Source organism: Micropterus dolomieu, linkage group LG11 (genome assembly GCF_021292245.1).
Source record: "Micropterus dolomieu isolate WLL.071019.BEF.003 ecotype Adirondacks linkage group LG11, ASM2129224v1, whole genome shotgun sequence".
NCBI lineage: Eukaryota > Metazoa > Chordata > Actinopteri > Centrarchiformes > Centrarchidae > Micropterus > Micropterus dolomieu.
Genome location: NC_060160.1, coordinates 8,827,596 through 8,847,592, shown reverse-complemented (window position 1 = coordinate 8,847,592; position 19,997 = coordinate 8,827,596). Strand labels below are relative to the sequence as shown.

Below are 19,997 nucleotides of genomic sequence, written 5' to 3'. Positions count from 1 at the left end.
GTCCTGCCTATAGTTGACTGACAGTCGAATCATGTGTGTTTTTGTATGTGCCGATTGCCGTCTCTATTCATTCAACTTACACTGTAAATTTCCAGCTAAACAGAGGCTTTTTGATTCACCGGTCTTGTGTAAGTTTTGCGTGCACGCCGTGCTGCCGACAACTACATGCACGTTGCGGTTCCTCGTGGGTCTTTTTCAAGTAGCTGGCTATTTTTAAAACGATGAAATATTCTTTGTGTGGTTTCATTAATGGTGATAAATTATCTGAAAGTCCCGCGAGGTGCGGACAACTCGGCACAACACCAGTTAAGCCGGGGCTCAGTCTCTTCAGCAAGTGTTCCTCTTCCACCACCACACACATGCAACGCCTACACATGCGCGGGCGACCCAGGGTTGGGGTTACAATTTTGGATTTATTTAGGCACTTTTAAAAACATTTATTGAAAGTTTTATTCTTTATACTGTACATGTTTATTTACAGCATTAAATGTTGAAATGTGTATTGTAACAGGCTGTATATTAACTTATTGGGAGAAAACTGGTAGTTCTATGTAAAATCAGATGTTTAGCACTCCCATATAGCCAAAATGCCATGATCCTTGTTTCGCTGCAAAGCTTCGGCTGTGAGATTGACAGTTGAATCAGGTTCCACCCATCGAAGCATCGAATCTTTGACTATTGGGGGTCAGCCCTAATAATCATGCTGCCACACTGATGATTTCCATGGATGGTTAGTTGTTTTATTATAATTTTACTAGTAAAGAAACCACAACCAAGTTAAAGTTCATGAAATGTTCTTGAGATTTGAGCAATTACAATTATTGCTCAGACTGCCCTATTAATGCTGAAAAATAAAAAAAGTCAGTACACAGTAGTGTAAAAAGACCCCTACAGGATAAGTTTAATGTGCTACTCTGTGAATAAGCTTCTCTGGAAAGCTGTGTCAATTAAAACGCCCTTGCTTTAAGTACGATGTACCTTCTTTCAGGAGGTCAGTGATGTCGGCCTGGAACTTGTTCCCAACACGGATCTCCCCCTTATCAGCCAGCAGAGTCTTTTGCTGAGGGTCATACACCAGCGAGTAGAAGAAGGCATCCTGGGAAATACACATGGCAGGAAGGCGTGAGGATGGAATGAAAGGAACAGGAAGCGAGACGGGCAAACGCAGAGGCGAAAGAGAGTGTATCTGTCTCTGCATGTGTGTGCATACGTGTGTACTTTCCACTCTGCTAGTCTCTCGTCTCCTCATTACTGTATGTGAAGAGAACATTCTGGTTCAACACGTTGAATTATTCATCTGGAAACAAGAATCTCTTAACTCATAATTCTCTCAAACACACATACACATAATTCTGAAATATAACACACCTAATCACGGTTTCAAGACCTCGTCGTATTATCCGCCATAAGGAGCTGGTGTACATACCTCTCTGTCCAGGTACGACTTCAGGGCTTCTGTCTCGTTCAGCAGCGTCACACAGCACTTCCCCCTGGTGTCCGGCAAGGACGTAAGGAACGGACGCGAGGAAGGAGTGGAAAAAAGAAGGAAAGATGGACAAATTATAGGTAATACAGGAGGAGGGAGAAGACATTAGGGGTGTGCATTTTCACTGGTCTCATGATTCGATTTGATTACGATTATCAGGTCAATGATTCAATTCGATTTGATATCTCGATGCATCACAATGCATCACCTCAAGGGTGGGAATTTGCACCTCATTACGACGAGTGCTACAATGTGATTGTAAAACGAACAGGATAAAGATGTATTTTTCTCATAAATGTAGCTAACATTGCATAGCATTATTACATGATTACAGCATTATTACTGACCTCTGCAGCTGCTATTTTTATTTCTGAGGCTGCTGTTATTAGTATAGAGTCAGATGGGGGTTGAACTACGCACTTTACAATGCTTCAGTAGTAATAAACTAGTAATATGTTTGTGTCTTGTCTTGTAAGTTCATTATTGTAATCTTGTACTGAGCACAATGGGCCTTGAGAAACGGCATTTCGTTCATTTGTGTACTTAATATGTAGATGAATGACAACAAAACGAAATTGAACTAGCAGCCAAAAAACGTCCTGCTCAGCTTCCAGGCCGCAGTCTGAAGAGGAGATGTTAGCTAGCGCTAACCGCCTTCACTTTTCCCAGTAGTTGAAAAACAATAGACAGACTTTAATAAACGGACACACTGTGACCTACAATGTACATTTACAGCCAGACCGAAACGTAGCGCTCATTTTCCTCTGCTCTGCTGCTTTCACCATCACCTACTGCTGCCCGTCCTTTGAAGAATGAGAAAGGACGTTAGCTGAGCGCTACCGTGCTGCACAATGTGCGGGTGAAAATCAGTAACGTTAGTTGTGCATTGATTTTAATGACCATGTGAACTTTAAGTAGCAATAGTCATTCATTCAACAGCAGGGGTGAACACCTGTCTCTGTTGTGTGCACGCCACAGACGGTCGGGGCCCCAGTTCCTTCTTTTTCATTTTGTCAACATTATGTTATCAATTAACCTCTAGATAATCGATTATTGACTTTTGTGAATCGATTCAGAATCATCCAAGTCCGCATCGCCATGCAACTAAAAATCAATAATTTTCCACACCCCTAGAATACATGGAGGAATACTTAGAATAACAGACTTAAAATCCCAGGGTATAACTAAGTGCCAGAAGAAGGCTGCTACCCTGGTCCAAATTCTCCTCTGCAACAGAAACTGTTTGATTTAGAGATGCATCTCAGAATCTGCAACGATGGTATTGATTTGGTTCCAGCTGGCACAGCCTGTTATTTGACGACTCACAGTCCAGCGTGTTGACACGGACAACACTCATATCTGTCCCATTAACTGCTACTGTCTGAATTCAAATTATTTACCGGTTAATTAGTCATACGTCTGTAGCCTCAAGCAGATGCGATCTGGCAGAGTGATAAACTCAAAGACCCTCGAATAACCTTGCTGCGCACTGGGGTTAAGTTAGAAATCGTAATCAGGTTTGAATCTTCGCTGGACAAACTGCTCATCAGAGTATTTTTATTCGAGCAGATGTCAGTGTGCTCTTCCTGCCTCTCTTCAGAAATGTCAAGTAATAATGTGGTAATGATTAGGTGCCTTTGCCTGGTGCTTACTGATGAGCAGCGTTCTATATGGAGTAACAGCTTTCGGTTGACATTTAGTGCTCGACGTGCACACCGCATTCGAGTGGATTATGCTGTGTCTGAGTTTGTTTTACAGCCACATGCACATGTGCTTGATTTGCTTTACGTAAATAGGATAATGTAGTTTAGACGATGTAAAAATGAAGTTTAATTAATCAATTAACAGTATGATCAGTGTCAGAGATTAAATGCTACTAAATCATTCAAGCTACCTCAAAGACCTATCTTAACAGAGCTGCAACAATTAGACAATGAATCGATTAGTTGATCCAAAGAAAATGCATCTGCAAATAGTTTGATAATGGATTAATTATTCTTACAAGCAGTAAAACCAAACATTTGATGGTTACAAGTTTGTGAGATATGTTGTTTTTTGATCTTACATTGTAGTAAATTGGTTGGGTTTATTGAAGACATTTGAGAACATCTCAACTCGAGGATATTGTTATAAGTATTTCTCACTTCTTCATCTCCTGGGGATTTTTTGTAGACCAATCTTTTAAATCAAGAAAATAATCGACTGATTAACAACGAAAATAAATAGTTAGTTGCAGGCCTTAATTTTTTTGGGAAATTTTATGGTATGCATTTTTCTTTTTGCAATAGCATTTAACACATTTATATTCAATTATAATCTCTCTATATAGCATTTTCATTTGTACGGGACCTAAACACCAGGTACAAGGGATTCACGGGACACGATGCAGAATGTTTCCCAGCACAATTTGATCTCATTGATACCAGCTTGACTGTTTACGGTTCACTCTGTTTACAACATATAAGCGAGTTGTTTTAGGTTATTGTCAACAATTCCTACTGCTGCTGCTTTACATTAAAAGCATGCAAGTGGCATCTAATTAGCCTTTATTGTGAAGCAGCCACAGCAAACTTAAAAGTATTTGTCACCTCAGAACGTTCATCAAAAATGTGTCTACAGTCAACAGGACAACTATTTTCAGCAGTAACCAATTTATCTGTGATTGTAAAACCCTGCTGTTGTGTGGAAATCTCCTCGCATTGCGTGCAGCATGAAATGAGATTGCAGTTATTTCTTATTAAAACAATGTCAGTTTGATTGGCTGCATGGTGAAGAGACAAACCAGTTGTTCCTCTGTTACATTTCTGATGAGGGTAGCTGCTCAACATGTGTTTTTTGGCATTAAACCAAACTTGCTGTTACTACGTTTACCATAAATGTTAAGGCAAATAGTCCAGGACTGAAATTTTAAGGATTTTTCAACTTCTCATTTTAGCAGTAAAAAAATCTATTTGTAAAACAAGTGAAAAGAATGGTGACCATGAAGCAAGATACTTGCACTTGTTTTCAATTCATTGTAATTTTCCAGTACAGTTATTTGATTATTTTGACTTGTTTCAAGTTTATTGACAATTTCTTAGAAAACTCCATAGGAAGTTTTTTCATGTTTTGAGAAAACTGGGATTTTAGAACTCAATTGTAGTCCAAATGAATTGTATGGAGGCTTTATTCACAGCCTGGGATAGGTAAATACACTGTTTAGGTGCAAATTCTTGAAAGGAGAAAGAAAGAAAATATCAAATAAAAACAATGAGTGACACACTAAAACAGATACTTAAGTTGTATAATGGTGGTGTACATCAGTGTACCTGATGTGTGTGGCAGGTAAAGACTCCAGTTGACGAGACAGAAAGAGCTCTCTGTGTCTGAGCTGGTGTTTCTGTTTCTCGGGGAGGTCCGCCATCTCTGGATTCTCCATCTCCTCCTCCAGCTCCCCTGGGTGGGTCAAAGGTCAAACATACACGCATTAGATGAGGTGGAACAATGAAATTCGCAGGGATGGAGGGCGCTCCTCTTTCTATTGAACTGATACGGAGATGCTGTATTGAGTTGATGATGTATAGTGTACGTCCTCAATATAGGCAGGCGACGCAGTGTGAAACTGCCACACATCTTCAACGCAATACCCCCATCACTTTTCCAGCAGTTGGTAAACAAACACACGCGCGCACACACACGCCCACATTAGAAAAGTCAAACAAATGAAGTATAATTTCTTACAGATATTTTAGGTCTCTTCAAAGTAATCTGAATGCGGGGGGCTGCTTGGATTTTACATGCCTTTAGTATTTTTAAAATCCTTAGTCTGCTCTGCCAGTAGGTGACTAGAAACATCTGTGTACACAGTGTATGTACTCACCTCTTTTAGAAAACCAATTGAAGTTTTAGACCATAAGAAAAGGTCTTTATCCTTCTTCAAAAGTCCATTTTAAAGTAAGGACTTTGGTTTAAGACTGAAAGATTCATTCCACCAATGGAGGTGAAAGGAATTTCAAAGACACCTCAAAACTTGGACAGTTTCAACGAAGAATGTCTGTATGGCTAGATACTAGGGTTGAACCATTATAAAAAAATAAAAATAAAAAAAAAAATCTGATCGCAATCATTTTGACAGATATTGCAATTGCAATATGATTTGGGAAGTATGACCTGTGGGAATGATAATTTTTACATCATTGTTGTCATTTTCACTGAAAAACCATTATGCTGTGACAAACAAAGTGTTTTCTTAAGTCTGTAAATAGATGTTTTCTTAAGTCTGTAGAATATGATGTGTAGGCCAGGACATCTCAGCAGCACAATAATATTGTTATTTTGATAAAAATTTTGATTAGTTGTTCAGCCCTACTAGATACCATTAAAGGTAAGTGGGCAAGTGTGTGTGTGTGTAAATTGGGTGAACTGACCCTTAACGTTTGGATTAGGCTAAGATTACAGAATGGGATTAGGGTAGACAGGGCCCACACAAGGACAGAAATACCAGGATGTTTAAGAGGCGTTCCAGCGATTTGGTATAGCACTATTCATAAAGTTCACACACAAGAGACACACGATCAAGAATGGTGACACACCAGAGAACCGTGGTTCCAGATATCCTAACTTTTAATTCCTTGTGCAAGTCTAAAAGCACTGCTTCCTACGTTTACTATCCTGACCCGTCTATCCTGTACGTCTTTGTCTCATCTATGACTTCAAGAAGCTCCTTCAGAGCCACAGAAAACATTATACGTGTAAGTGTTTTCACAGGCTGATTAGCACTCCACTTGACTAGTTAAGTGACCTGTGTGCGCAAAACTGGCTGAGTTTCCCTTTAGGCCTGTGTTGTTCACTGAGCTAATTCTGCTCAAGTCAGTCTCAGCAGGTACGGCATTGTGTCTCAGAGCGCTGTGACATGGATTCTCCGAGATTTTAACCCTGGGGCTCTCTGTACCCTGGATTAAAAGTAAAAAAGACTGAGAATCCCTGTACGACACACAGATTATGTTGAGGAAAAGCAAGAATCAAAGTTGAAAAACGCTCCAGAATGAACGGACAGAGCGACTGTTGAAGGGCTATCAGCCCATTTGAGTGGGTCATGTGTCTGAGTCATTCTATAAGAACAGATTTAGCTGCTGCTGGTAGGCAACATCTCCGCCGCACATTCCCTTCCTCTTATGTGGATGGAGGAAATGAAAGGTGGGAGAGACAGGAAAGAGGGGGTAAGAGAAGTTGAGATAGACAGGAAAATAGATAAGAGAAGAGAATAGGCAAGAAGAGCACAGAGGGAGAGAGTGTGACGAAAGTGATAAAGAGCAAGGGATGAAGATGAAGACCGAGAAAGAGAGGATGAAGGGGAGCAATGGAGAAATCAGCAGGGAGAGCGACGAAGAAAGACAAAGACAGGCAGAGGGAAAAAGCTACAGAGAGAGATTGGTAGAGAGAGCAAGTGCAACTGGGAGAAAGAGAGCAGTCGGTACGTGATCCAATTCATTTGGAGTTTCATTAGAGGAAGCGAGACAGAAAGAGGGAGACGGGAGCAGAACAAAAGCAATCAAGGGATTTTCAGGAGAAGAGATGTGTGGCCAAAATCAATAAGTACTCCTTCACTCCCTCAGTCTGCCCAGCACTCAGCACCCAGCAGACACACTCTCAGTGCCCAGGCGAGCATGCGCGCACGCACACACACACACACACACACAGCATGGGCCTCACTTCATCTTCTACCATGTGAAAGCAACAAAATATAGTAAGAGATTATTAAGAAAAGAAACACAAATCAAGATTAAAAGGGAATAGGAAATAAGGTGAGAAGTCATAGGAAGATCAGTGAGAAGATATAGGGTGTGAACATGAACAGTGCGTTTTAGAGAGGCATTAAGTATACTATGCATGTGTGACATGACTAAAGCATGTGCTTAGCATAATTCTTACTTGGTGTGAATGTTCATGTTTTTTTTTCACAATTACTTTACATTTTAGTTATTCGCCATACCAATGTTCCAGTAGTTATCCAGCCAGCGCGCTCATAATGAGCTCGGAAGTGCTGGTAGGGTTTTCCCTACAAGGCAGTGCATTAGCATAAAAATCTATAACACTGCAAAACTGAATTAAATCTAAACTGCAAGAGGAGTGTATTAATTATTGGCAAAATAATTGAAGGAGAAGTAGGCATGTGCCATACACAGGATTCACCAGAAGATAAAATTCTAAAAAAGGATGTGTAAAAAATCTGTCTATTTTTAAACAGCAAATACGGTTTTGAAAAGCTAAAAAAGAGAAAATTTACTTTTTAAAAAATGAATGACAGCAACAACTAAGTTATGCAGGAGCTGAGTAATAAGGATAATGGATTACCAACAGTCATGAAGTGTTTCCCTCAGGAAAACTGGTTATAAATTGTTAGATAAGTCACAAATCCATCACATGTTCCTGTGGTTTGAGGTGACATTTTAAAATGTCTTATGTCTGACCAGAAGTCCAAAATCAAAATATACGTAATTTAAAACGATAAAAACAAAAGGAAAGTGGAAAGTCAGCTTAATAAACAAAAACAATAATTTTTTAGCAGATTTTTGAAAATTGTTGTCAATAGTTTTCATGATGATCGGCTAATTGATTAAACAAAGTATTCCTTCAACTCAAGAGTTTATTTTCCCTTGATAATACGTCATGCAGCTCTGAATGATTAGTGAACATATGATGTGATCACCTGCTGAGCTGAATCAGACAGATCCTGACACATTTCATCTCATTATCAATGTTGTTACAAGATAACAGTTCACCTGACTCATTAAATGTGTGAACTCTGGCTGTGTGATGTTGCATATGAACCCAATATTATATACTGTATCATAAGAATGTAATAACTTTTTGCAGACATTAGCAGGGGCTTTCTTTTTCCACCCAATCTTATTGGAGCAAGGAGGAGAAAGACACAGGAAAGGCGGTACGATTCAGTGTTCCAGTGACTTCTTAGAGAAATTTGTTTAAAAAAAAGAAAAAAAAGAAATACTTTTTCTTCTCTGCTGCTCTTTCTGAAGTTTCTCCTCTTATTTTCCTGATAAAGTAAAAAGGGTGTAGTATGTTGTACAGATTGCCATTTCAGGCAAAAAATCTGTTATTTTGGGTTATATAAAAAACATTTCACTTCTGAGCTGATTCCCAGTATGTAAGTACATGTGCTTGTCTTACTCTGCTTCTGTATGCAAATAACCATGAATACACACACATAAACGATTATGTTGGTACATGGTACATCAGTTGGCTGGCCCTTTCCAACTAGGCTGCGCCTCCTTGTGTAGCAACTCAACTCCAACCTCAGTCCTCTCTTCCTCTGAGCCAATCTCCTGGCAGTGCACCCACACCATACTCTACAAATTGCCTCTCCATCTCACCTGTCCCAGCCAATTATCAATTATTGATGAATGGTTCGCCTTACCGGGCTAAGAGACTGCGAGGGGAGGGAAAGGGAGAGGAAAGCGTGAGCCTGAGGGTTAGAGGAGGAGGTGAGGAGAGCACAGCAGCAGCCCGTTATTAACTTAACAAACTGACTACACTTCTATGATACAGTGTGTGTTTGTCGGGTGGTGGAAGGACTAGAGACCGAAGCCGACAGCTGCAGACTCATGCTTCTGCTCAAAAATCATCGGTCGAAAGGAAAATAATGGCTTACTAACACTTCCTACAACAGCAGGGAGATTTATCAGTATAAAAATCAATACTGTGATGTGACAAAATATCATCTGGGGTTTTGGTTATGGTAATATTGTGACACAAGTTAAATATTGTCTTAACCCGGTCTTAAAGATTACATTACTTAACCATCTTATCCATTACGAACACTTTCTTCTTCTCAGCGACAAAATTACCCAACTGTATAAAAAACAAAATGTATCAAAATTCCAATAGTTGTACCCAAAACATTACCACAAAATCAATAAAGATAACGGTTTTGGTGATACTGCCCAGCTCTGACTCCCATATCAAATGAGTCGATCGTGTCTTTAGATATGTCAGCTTGGCACAACCAGACAACATGTTGGCCCGGTCAAGGGACGTGTTTTTAAAAAAGTCATTTTCCATTCACAGCACATTCCAAACAAGAGTAAGAACAAGAGCAGCATAGACGGTGGAAAAAAACAAAACAGTATAACAAGACAATGTCACGTTGTAGTGCTGATCGTTTTTCGTGACAGTCCTATTATGTTTACAATGGGACGTCAAGTCTAGTCTGCATTCACTTAAGTTTTGCTTGTGATTTTGTCCTGGAGTGGGAACTGCAGGATCAGCCTGTATGTTGTTCACTTATCATTCTGGTGAAGCTGATAACATAATTAATCCCTAGCTCTAGAAGGAAAGCGTAACAGCAAGAGAGTGACAGTAAGTGAAGTGGCCTTTAGTGAAATTTAAACACTTACATAAACAGTTTTTCTGCATTGTCTGGGATGATACACTGTTTTAGTTCTGATCCGGTTCATGTTCACACTGCAGTTTTACAAACAAACCAAGAGAAGTAACCGAAGTAACGTTACACAGACGTACAGGTACCTTGTTGATTGGACAGCTTTGGCGACTTTCATCCTGCATCATCAGGACCCACATGGGGAAATCAAACTCCTCATAATGAATTCTAAACTATGTAAAGTGCCTAATTTTTAGAAACAACAGCTTGAAGTGATGAAGCGCAGTCTTAACCAATAAACACTTGACACATCTTAGCAAATGAACAGCTGTAATGCCTCCTTCTCTCCTTCATTTCCTTTTACATAGCTACTTCCTTACTTTCTCTTGTCCTGCCAGCTACGATTGGAGATCTATGAGATATTCTGTTAAAAATGTTTAAACTGCCTGTGGGAATCTGTACATTCTTGATTAAAAGCCATGTGAAATCTATTTTCTCTTTCGCCTCCTCTCTCCGTGTGCGTTTCCAAAACATCTCCGGTGTATCTCACTCGCGCATGTGGACTCGACTGCACAGATTTGATTGGCTGAGCAGTATCACATGAGATGATTAGAGCACATGCGATTGGTCTGCGAGTTTCCTGGGCCACTAAACCAGTACAGTAAATGCTAGAAAAGCTGCGCGGGTTTAAATAGAAACGCTCTGTCACGAGGTAGTAAGTCACAATAATAAATCGGCTGTAGGTCGGCGGTCCGGAGAGGACACCGCCTATTGGTGACCTCTGGCCTATAGTACACTGTGGTATTGCCGTCTCACATTTTTATGGACTTAATGAACTGACAGGGTAAACGGAATACTACTTGCCCTCTTTTTTTTTTTTTAAACAGATTTTAACCTATTAATCAGGGAAATACCCGCGCTGACAAGTAGGCTATACCTTATAAAATGATTTTCATAAACATAGCGGCTTATACAGATCAATTATAAGATCAGTGAACACATTTCGCGGTCAGCAGATCGATTTATTAGTGGTTTAGCTTTGGAAATAATGCTCAGATCACATCTTTGCTATTATAAAATCCTGTGTTTGGTTCGTTTGCTTTCAACCGCACCAGAGTTAATTTGAAAGCTTGTTTGGTCCACTTTTGGTGAGCACCCGAGTGCGATTGCTGCATTCATACTTGCCCAAACGAACCGCACCAAAGGGGAAAACGAACTCTGGAGCGATTCAACCAAACTAAATGAGGGAGGTGTGAAAACGCCCTAAGACTCCCCTTCTGATTATTAGACTCACATATGTCAATTGGTGTGTTTATACCCAAATAAATAAAGAGAGAACTAAATGGATTTTGTATTGCAGATTTGTCTTTTGGAAAAATTGTCAAAAAATCAATCCTAATACATCCCATCGTGCAGCTAAAATGTGTCCATCTAGGGTGTACATCTTTCAAACTCCACATCTCCACTTTGAAATACAGGCGTTCCAATATAAAACTTTCCGCCTCCAATCCGAAGCCAAGATAACTTTGTTGATATCACAAGGGATATTTTCCTAGACATAACAAATCGTCCTCCAGAGAAACAGAAGACATTATACAGCTGTTGTCACAGGCTGCCTCGTTCTTCTCATGACATGTATAAACTGATTTTGGTGTGTAAAAATGACTGGGATTCCCCTTTAAGTAACCAGAGTCAGATTTCATGTCTTGTAAACAAGAAACAAACAAAAAAAAGTTTGTAATTGGGGTAAGGATTCTGGATTCCTTGTGCTTAACTTGCAACCTGGTTTTTAACAGGGGTTTTACAAGAGTGCATGTGAATGAAAAATACCCAGGACACAGTCCGAGACTCCATACTGCTAATACACTTAATATATTCCAGTGGCAGCCTCAGTTCAACAGTGTGGTAGGAAGCTAAATTTGTTATTGTTTGCAATCAACAAATTCAGCACACGTATTTTTTTGTTCATACCCCCCCCCGTTTCTTTCCTGACAAACAGTACAAGTAATGCATTTTTCATATAATATTAAAACAAATAAGATTAATAAGCTGTTTACTATTTGTCAGAAACAACATGAAATCTCTGTGTGCTCCATAAAAGGCATGACAACTGTGTCGACATGAGGCAAGGATATTGCCTTTACTTTGTAATCATCACAGCTGATAAGGCCACAGTTCATAAAGCTCTGCAGGCCGGGAGATGCAAATGAGAAATTCATCCTCTCATTGTAAGACCTAGTCCCATTATAACATATCATCCCTCTTGTCAAATCCAGAGTGGCTGTGAAGCTCAAGTGGTACAACACAGCACTACTACTGGCAGGGTGAGGGGTTTGTTTCCACGTAGAGACGACCATTCTGCTAATGAATTTCTTACAGAACGGTAATAAAAGCATCCACAAAAAGGGATGTGACTTAGGTTTATGACCCACTTTGGAGCCCAAGCAAAACTAGTGGGTATAATATACTGTACTGCACTTCGACTGCCTACGACCAGCTTAAGTTTGAGTCGCACTGGTTTTACTTTTGTGCATCAGTTCACTGGAAACATTGTTGTCTATTGTTCATGGGAGCTAGGAGCCACATTTCAAAAATAGAAAAAAGGTTTGAGTCATGGCAAATTCAAATATCTGAAGGGATGTAAAATGCCAAGTCCGCCACAGAAGCCGGCCACTCAGGAGGCTGCTTCGCTCACAGGGGAGGGGCTAATGCCGGAGTTGGGAGGCCTCATTGAGGGGGAGTGCTCAGAATCTCTGCAAGCAAAATATTTGATCAATGACTCACAGCAGACACACATTAAAGACACACAGGCTCATACGCACACAAATAAGTCTCCACTGGTCCATATAAAACTGAATTAAATGCATCCCTTCGGCAAGTCCTGTGACAGGGCCCAGAGCTAAAAACTCAAGTCCATCATGCATAACACCACATGACCACACAAGCATACTTACACACACACACACACACACACACACACAGAGACAGAAGGAAAGGCACATGCAGTGAGGCTGCAGCTACAGAAATGCAGACAGGATACAGTCCACACCCATGCGGTGCAAAGCCATTCCTTCCATGCATTTTCTTCTAATATTGCAAAGCCCCTTACCCAAACTGCAGCTTGCAAAGCAATGCCAAAACCAAGAGTCCTACACAGGAACAGCCTATACAAACATTTCTCAACTCCGAAAACAATGCCCTGCTACATCTATCCGTGTGCCAGTACGATCATATGATGCAGGTTTGTTGTATCTGCATGCGTTTAACCAAAAAAACAAAACAGAGGTCTAGGTTAAGTAACCTTAATTATAAGATAATATCATGTTTACTTAATGCTCACAGAAAAAACACAAACACTAAAACAATAAAAAAGTACCCAAATATCTGTCTTTTTGTATATTGGTTGAGAATATCATTCCATTAGCAGACACATGTGTGGGGGTGTACATCTTCAGCAGAATAATCCAACAAAAACATATACTCTCCATAGAAAGCAGCATATGTATGAATGCACAGTCGCACACAAACACTGCTCAAAAATAATCACAGACTTTCTTAAAAAAAGAACACACACACACTGACAAACTGATGCTGTGTGGTCCAATAGAACTAACAATCCCCTCCTGCCATGGATACACCTCCCCAGACCTCACACACACACACACACACACACACACACACACACACACACTTTCACACCCTAAGAACCGACATTAAGCCTGCCGCACCCAGTCAAAGGCTAGTGGTTGGTTCTGCTGGCCTGGACTACAGCATGGCAGTGTTATGTTCAGTATGACAGCACTACTGGTAAGAATTTGACTTAAACCAGCTTTTGTATATTGATTTGATAAGCCGGATCCATTTTTTGTTTGCGTGTATGTTTAAAATAAGTTTTCAGGTGTACTTCATGCAAGCGTGTGCGCAGGAACAGGAGGCCAGACAGCACTGGACAGCAAAAGCAGTGTCTTACATTTATTCCTTTAGCTGACGCTTTTATCCAAAGCGACTTTCAACTGCTATACATGTCAGAGGTCGCACGCCTCTGGAGCAACTAGGGGTTAAGTGTCTTGCTCAGGGACACATGGTGGATGTCTCACAGTGGGAATCGAACCCAGGTGTCCCACACCAAAGGCAAGCATCTTATCTATGCGCCATCACCACAACCTGTCATCTCAGCCCATACGTGACACACTCGACTCACTGTGTTCCCATGTTAATGCGTTTTTTACACAACAGCCGTGACTTACTTTTATTTTGCACCTCTGGTCTTTTAAAATTCACCATGTATTGAAGTAGTCACAGCGGCGTCAAAATTCCCCTAACCACATGTCTTTATAAACATTGAAACTGACAACCCCGACCGATTTTTGCAACTTTCCAAAACAGACAAGCAAGGCCACTTCATGCAGCTATTGGCTGGGTGTGTAAAAAGAAATGTAATGCATGGTTTAAACTTATTTTTCTAGCTCTCTTTTATTATTTTCTACACAGCTATGTCTTGTGACTATGTGTGTACAACTGAATGAAACACCATAAAAGCGACAGACTGTCCCAATGTGAGAGCCGTAATGCCCATTTGTACGATACATTGCGTCTCGCCCTTCTCTATTCGGAAACTATTTCGTCCTGTCTCAAGGTGTTTAAATTTTGCCTTTAGAAGTGGTCACACGACACTTTGTATGAACTACTAGTTCATACAGTTTCAAGCATTCCCTGGCCTTTAAGCCTGCTGAACACATGATTTCAGTGTTAATGTAAGCATTTTTTGAAATCCAAAATCATAGCCTCTAGATAGCCACTTTAAACAATCATTTAATCTTAAACTGAGTTTAAGATTCACAATACTAATACATTTCACAATATGTGGTTTTTATTCCAACATGTGCACAGATGAGATTCTATCACAAGTGGAAATCATGAAACATCACACACTAAACAAAGACAGACTCTTGCTTCCTCCCCCCTCCTTTTTGCATTTAATTAAAAAGAAATTTAAAATGTGGCTGGTAACGATGACTAACTTAACAGCCACAACCTGCCAGCATGTGGGTAGTGGTTGGTGGTATTTTCCCACTAACATTATACTGAAGATAGAAAACAGTTACCGAAGAGAACGGATGCTGCCCACAGTCAGGTCTCCTTTCAAATGACATGATAATTTATAAATCCTCTCAGGCAAGCTTGGCTGCAGACACATTTTATAATTTAGCCACGTAACAAACCACCATTATATGTTAGCGTACAAAAATAAGATGATAAGATTAGAGAAGTCAGTGGCTCCATACAGTGTCAAAACAAACACTTTTTACATCCTGAAGAGGGAATAAATCCTGCATCCCTCTCTGCTTCTTCACTCTTTGAAGCAGAGCCTTGAAGGCATCATTTCAAACTAACCACTGGGGAGGTGACCTGGACATTCAAGAATGGCTCTGGCCTTACGACTTTTTCCACTCTCTCTCTTTCACCACTCACCATCTTAAACTGACCATCTCGGTCCTTGTGGGCTTCTGTGTTTCTCTCTTTCCCATCATCAGTCTTTAAATCACTGTTTGAATTGTCTTTTTTCTCCCCAGATACCCAGAACATTTAAAAGGCCAGACGACGCTGTTTGAGGTAGAGCCCATTCAAACTCTGCCAGCTGTTCCGGACACTGCAGAATATGCTCCAAGCGTTGGAGAACAGCACCGCATTCAAGTACACACCACACACCAATGCTTAAACAGGACAGGCACGTATGCGCACACACACACACACACACACACACACAGGTGTCGTCATATTGATACACCCAACAGATCGAATGCGGTCTGCAGTCAGAGGACGGGCTGCAGTCTGGACTCTCTCAGCTCGGCAACAGTGCACAAACTCAATTCAATTTTGTATCACCCCTTGATAAAAATCTGGTCAAACAAGCCAAATAACAAATAGAGTTGTATTTTCCACTTCAGGGAGATCTATTTTGATTGGATGTGAAGGCGCTACAACTTTGCAGTGGAAAATAACTGCAGACGGGTTGCCAAAAACAACTGTTTTAAATCCTGCTTGGCGTGTTTGTGACGCCTGATGTTTGCCGGCTGGGGTTATAGTTGGTCACTCACTTGCATGTTTGTCTGCCAGGGCGATGAGTGTGCTGGAGATGTCCCTGCGCCGGTAAAAACACACCACTTTGGCCTCCACGTTCCCATTGGCTGTCTGCAAACCAGAGACAATCGGCGTTACCACGGCAACAAGTGGTGCCGCACACAGAGCACCCACACACGCACGGGCGCGTGCACACAGATGGAAAAACCCATAGATGAAGCTAGTTCTTAACTATAGCTGAAAACACAGTGTGAGACTACAGCAATTCTCCAAAATCACAGTAAGTGTTGCAGTTATCAGGACAGTGTGGCATGTTGGAGAGTGTCTGTGCAGATTCTTTTCTTCCTAATAATACTACACTTGTCTGTTCATATGGCATTGTTTTTTAATTAGAAGCTGTGTGACAATGTTTTAACGAATGCAACCTGAAAAAAAAGAAAACTCCCACTTGAGGTCTAAAAAGCATAAAGGCTCATTTACATATTGAGTAGTAGCTTTTTATTCTTTTTACTCCCTACACATAAAAGAAAATTGAATAATGTGGTATAAACTGTAATAACGATAAGCTGTGATACTTTAAAATGTTACATATCATTGACAATCACATTGGTATCTTATTATAGGCCAAGCATACTGGATTAGGAACTCTCATGAATCCAACTAGTGAGGTGTGATGCGAGAGGAAGATGGATGAAGAGATGGAGAATAAGCAAACACAGTCAAAATATCATATTTCTTTACAATCTGCAGACTTTTATAATCATGAACTAATTAAAATCCAATTTCCCTATCTGATAAACAATGCAGGGACAACAAAAAACATAACATTCTCATTTATGATTGTTTCTGGAAGCAAACACAAATGAAGGATGTTTTTAATTAATGAAAAGCAGAGGACTGTGTTTGCAACATATTGACATTTTTAGGCAAGTACGAATGCAGCTGCAGTTAATGAGAGGATGTAAAATTAAGTAATATTCTCTTCGATATTTCCTTGTGGACGCAAGTTAAAACTGTAAGCCTTACTGGGTCTACAGCCCAAGTGAAGCAGAACATAACAGAGGAGAATAAGAAAGGAACTGACTGGGGTAAACACATTTACAGTCAGCACTATGACATGAGTATGTATGTACTAGGCATCAAGGTACAATTTAAAACATGTGGCAGCCAAGCAGCAAACAGGAGAACTTTATAAAGACTTGGCATTTTAGTAAAATCACAAAGCAATCTGACAAAGCAAAACAGAAGTAAGAGTATGATTCCCTTTCCAATAGACATTCCTAAATATTTATGTGTGCATGCAAGTTAAAGCTGTGCCACCTAACCTGATCTGCAGCCCAATTAAAGCAGAACATAACAGTTAACATAAGTTGGACAAACAGAGATACAGGCTGGAAGATGATGCGAGTATGCACTTAAAAAACAAAAGAGAAGGGTAAAAGCATATCTGGTTAGATTACAGGGCTGCATCTAGGTGTATGCAGTTTAAGCATAAGTTGATGGATTTTCGACAAGCCTTTCCCTGGTTGATTTTGAAGAAGTTAATCTCAGAAGTTAATTTTTGCATGATTAAATGACAGAAGAATAAATTACAAACTATTTCAATAATAATTTAATCGTTTAGGTCAGTTATTAAGTTATTAGTATAATATTATCTGGTTCCACCTCCTCCACTGTCAGGATTTCCGACTTTTCTTTGTCTTAAATGATAATAAACTTATTATTATTAGTCTTGAAGTGTCAGACACAACAAGCAATCTGATGGCATCGACTTGCACTTTAGAAAACTGAAGCATTTTTCATTGTTTTCTTTCTTTATAAATCAAGAAATAATCATCAGGGTAATAGTCAATGAAATAACTATTTGCAGCTTTAGATTCTTTAGCCTTTCAACAAAATAATTTGTGCATATTTTTTGGGAAAAATTCTTAAATTTGTGGTAATACATAAAAGACTGATTGTTTAGGGTTTTTTTTTTTTTTTTTTTTTAAATTACTGGCAAGTCTTTCAGGTCCATCAGTTCAGTTAATTTCTCTAGTTGTCTGTGTTTTTTAGCAGTTTGAGCAGCTGTGGGTTGTCAAAATGTGTCCCTACACTGTTCTATATTTCCTAGATGTGTATCTCAAACCTTATAGAAGAGAAACCCAAAGTTCCCTGAGGAGCTGAGAGACTGACAGTGATGGGCACAGTAGAAGGCTCACTCTGAGCTCTGTGTCAATCACATTAAACAGCCTCCATATTATCCAGCACAGGCCTGGGACAGGGGACAGACAGCGGGCACCTGTAACTAGTCTACAGAGACAGACCTCTTTCGGCTTCTTTCACTGAACAATGTACGGGATGGTAAGCTGGGATGGAATATTATCATCATCATACTTAATCCAGTACTGTTGTTCCTGCTTTTGGTGCAATAAAGATATATACTTTTTGAACCACATATTTCTTATATTTAAAATGATCGCATTTTTATTTTCCACAATAATTATTATTACGTTATTGTCATATGAACAATTATCAACGCTCACTGGTCATTAATGATAACCATCTCAAAAAGTCAAAAATCTGTAAAGCTGCAATTCACAATTATTTTCATTGGCAAAAATGTGCCGATTATTTTCTTCACTACTCAATTCATTATTTTGAGTAACATTTTATAAAGAACACTGACATCTTCAAATTGTTTGTTTCCACGAAGCAAAAGTCCTCTCTTTCACGGTCATACACGACAAAGAAAATCTGGAAATCCTCGCATTTCAGAAGGTGTAACCCAAAAATATTTGGTATTTCTGCTTGATTACCAAAATAGTTGCCGATTATATTTCTGTCGATCAACAAAACTATTAATCAACTAAGCATTTCAGGTCTATATTGGACTTAACTTGGAATCTCTTGAACGTCTGCAAACCTTATGATATTTTTAACAGTAGTGGTCTTTCATTCAAATACCTTGTAAACTGACAGATGTACTGATCCTGAGCATTTTAATATACATAAAAAAATTGGAAAAGACCAAGACTTTTATACAGCATTGATATTTTCCTGTACGCCTAATAAAAAGTGATTTTTTATTGAAGAGTCCAGGGCGTGTAGTATAAAAGGAGCTTATGTGAAGGGCGAGAATGTCTATTACATTAAAGGCAATCCACACAAAAGTTAAGATTTGTTTTACTCTACAAGTCAAATTTAGATTTTTGTTTATGCTTTAGGGATGCAGTCAAAACACAACAGAGGTATGAAAGCTGGTGTACAGCTGTCAGATCTGTGTTGCATTCAAGGGCACAAATTCAGCCTCAGACACAAGCGCACGCACACACACTCACCTTGTTTAACTCCTCTATCCTCCTGATCAGCAGTGGGTTACTGGACGAGTTCTCAAAATAAACATAATCTGCAGAGGAACAGTGAGAAGGAGGAAGAGAAAGAGGGATTGGAAAATAGAAAGAAACATGTCAGTCGGCATTACGAGTGGGGGTAAAAATCAATTCTCAGATGCATTGCGATTCTCTCTTGAAAGATTATTATCGATGCAAAGAAGTCAATAATTGGACATTTCAGTGCCTTATGTAGAATTTCATAATTGCGTCATCGCCCTCTATATCAGAACCAAAAGTTTCCCACCCCATGATCAGCATCGCAAGGTCGTCCAAATGTTCAAGGTGCTTTCCAGACGGACCACACAACGACAGCTTAATTAGCCAATGTAAAAGTGCAACACAGATATCCACCAAATGTTAAGTGTAACTTGATTAGGTTAATTTCATACACAAGAGATCCATCTGTAGGTTGGGAGGTCTGAATGAGATGTTGACGCACCAACACACAACTAATCAGGCTCCCTAAACCTTCCATTCAGATTGTAGCCTTGTATCCACCCTCATGCTTTCTTTGTCTTGTTGCTCCATTCACCGCCCCCTCCCCTCGCAAAGTGTGTTTGTTGTTGTTTAAATGCACGGTACGTCTGCATTTGTGTGGGTGTGTATGAGAGACTGCACATGCTTTACCACGCATGTGTGACTTTACTATGCATCCAAGTGCGTGCGTGCGTGCGTG

General features: G+C 39.8%; 1 protein-coding gene across 3 annotated transcripts in view; it reads right to left on the bottom strand.

Annotated features, from left to right (window-relative positions):
- The window catches only part of mta1 (metastasis associated 1), a 53,033-nt gene that overhangs the window by 13,670 nt on the left and 19,366 nt on the right, over positions 1–19,997 (bottom strand). For all 3 annotated transcript variants that reach the window (XM_046062803.1, XM_046062804.1, XM_046062805.1), the window contains exons 4-7: positions 15,965–16,058; positions 4,795–4,921; positions 1,427–1,490; positions 979–1,096 (exon numbers count right to left, since the gene is read on the bottom strand). In XM_046062803.1, coding sequence (XP_045918759.1) covers positions 979–1,096; positions 1,427–1,490; positions 4,795–4,921; positions 15,965–16,058 — 403 coding nt within the window. The remainder of the gene's footprint in view (positions 1–978; positions 1,097–1,426; positions 1,491–4,794; positions 4,922–15,964; positions 16,059–19,997) is intronic.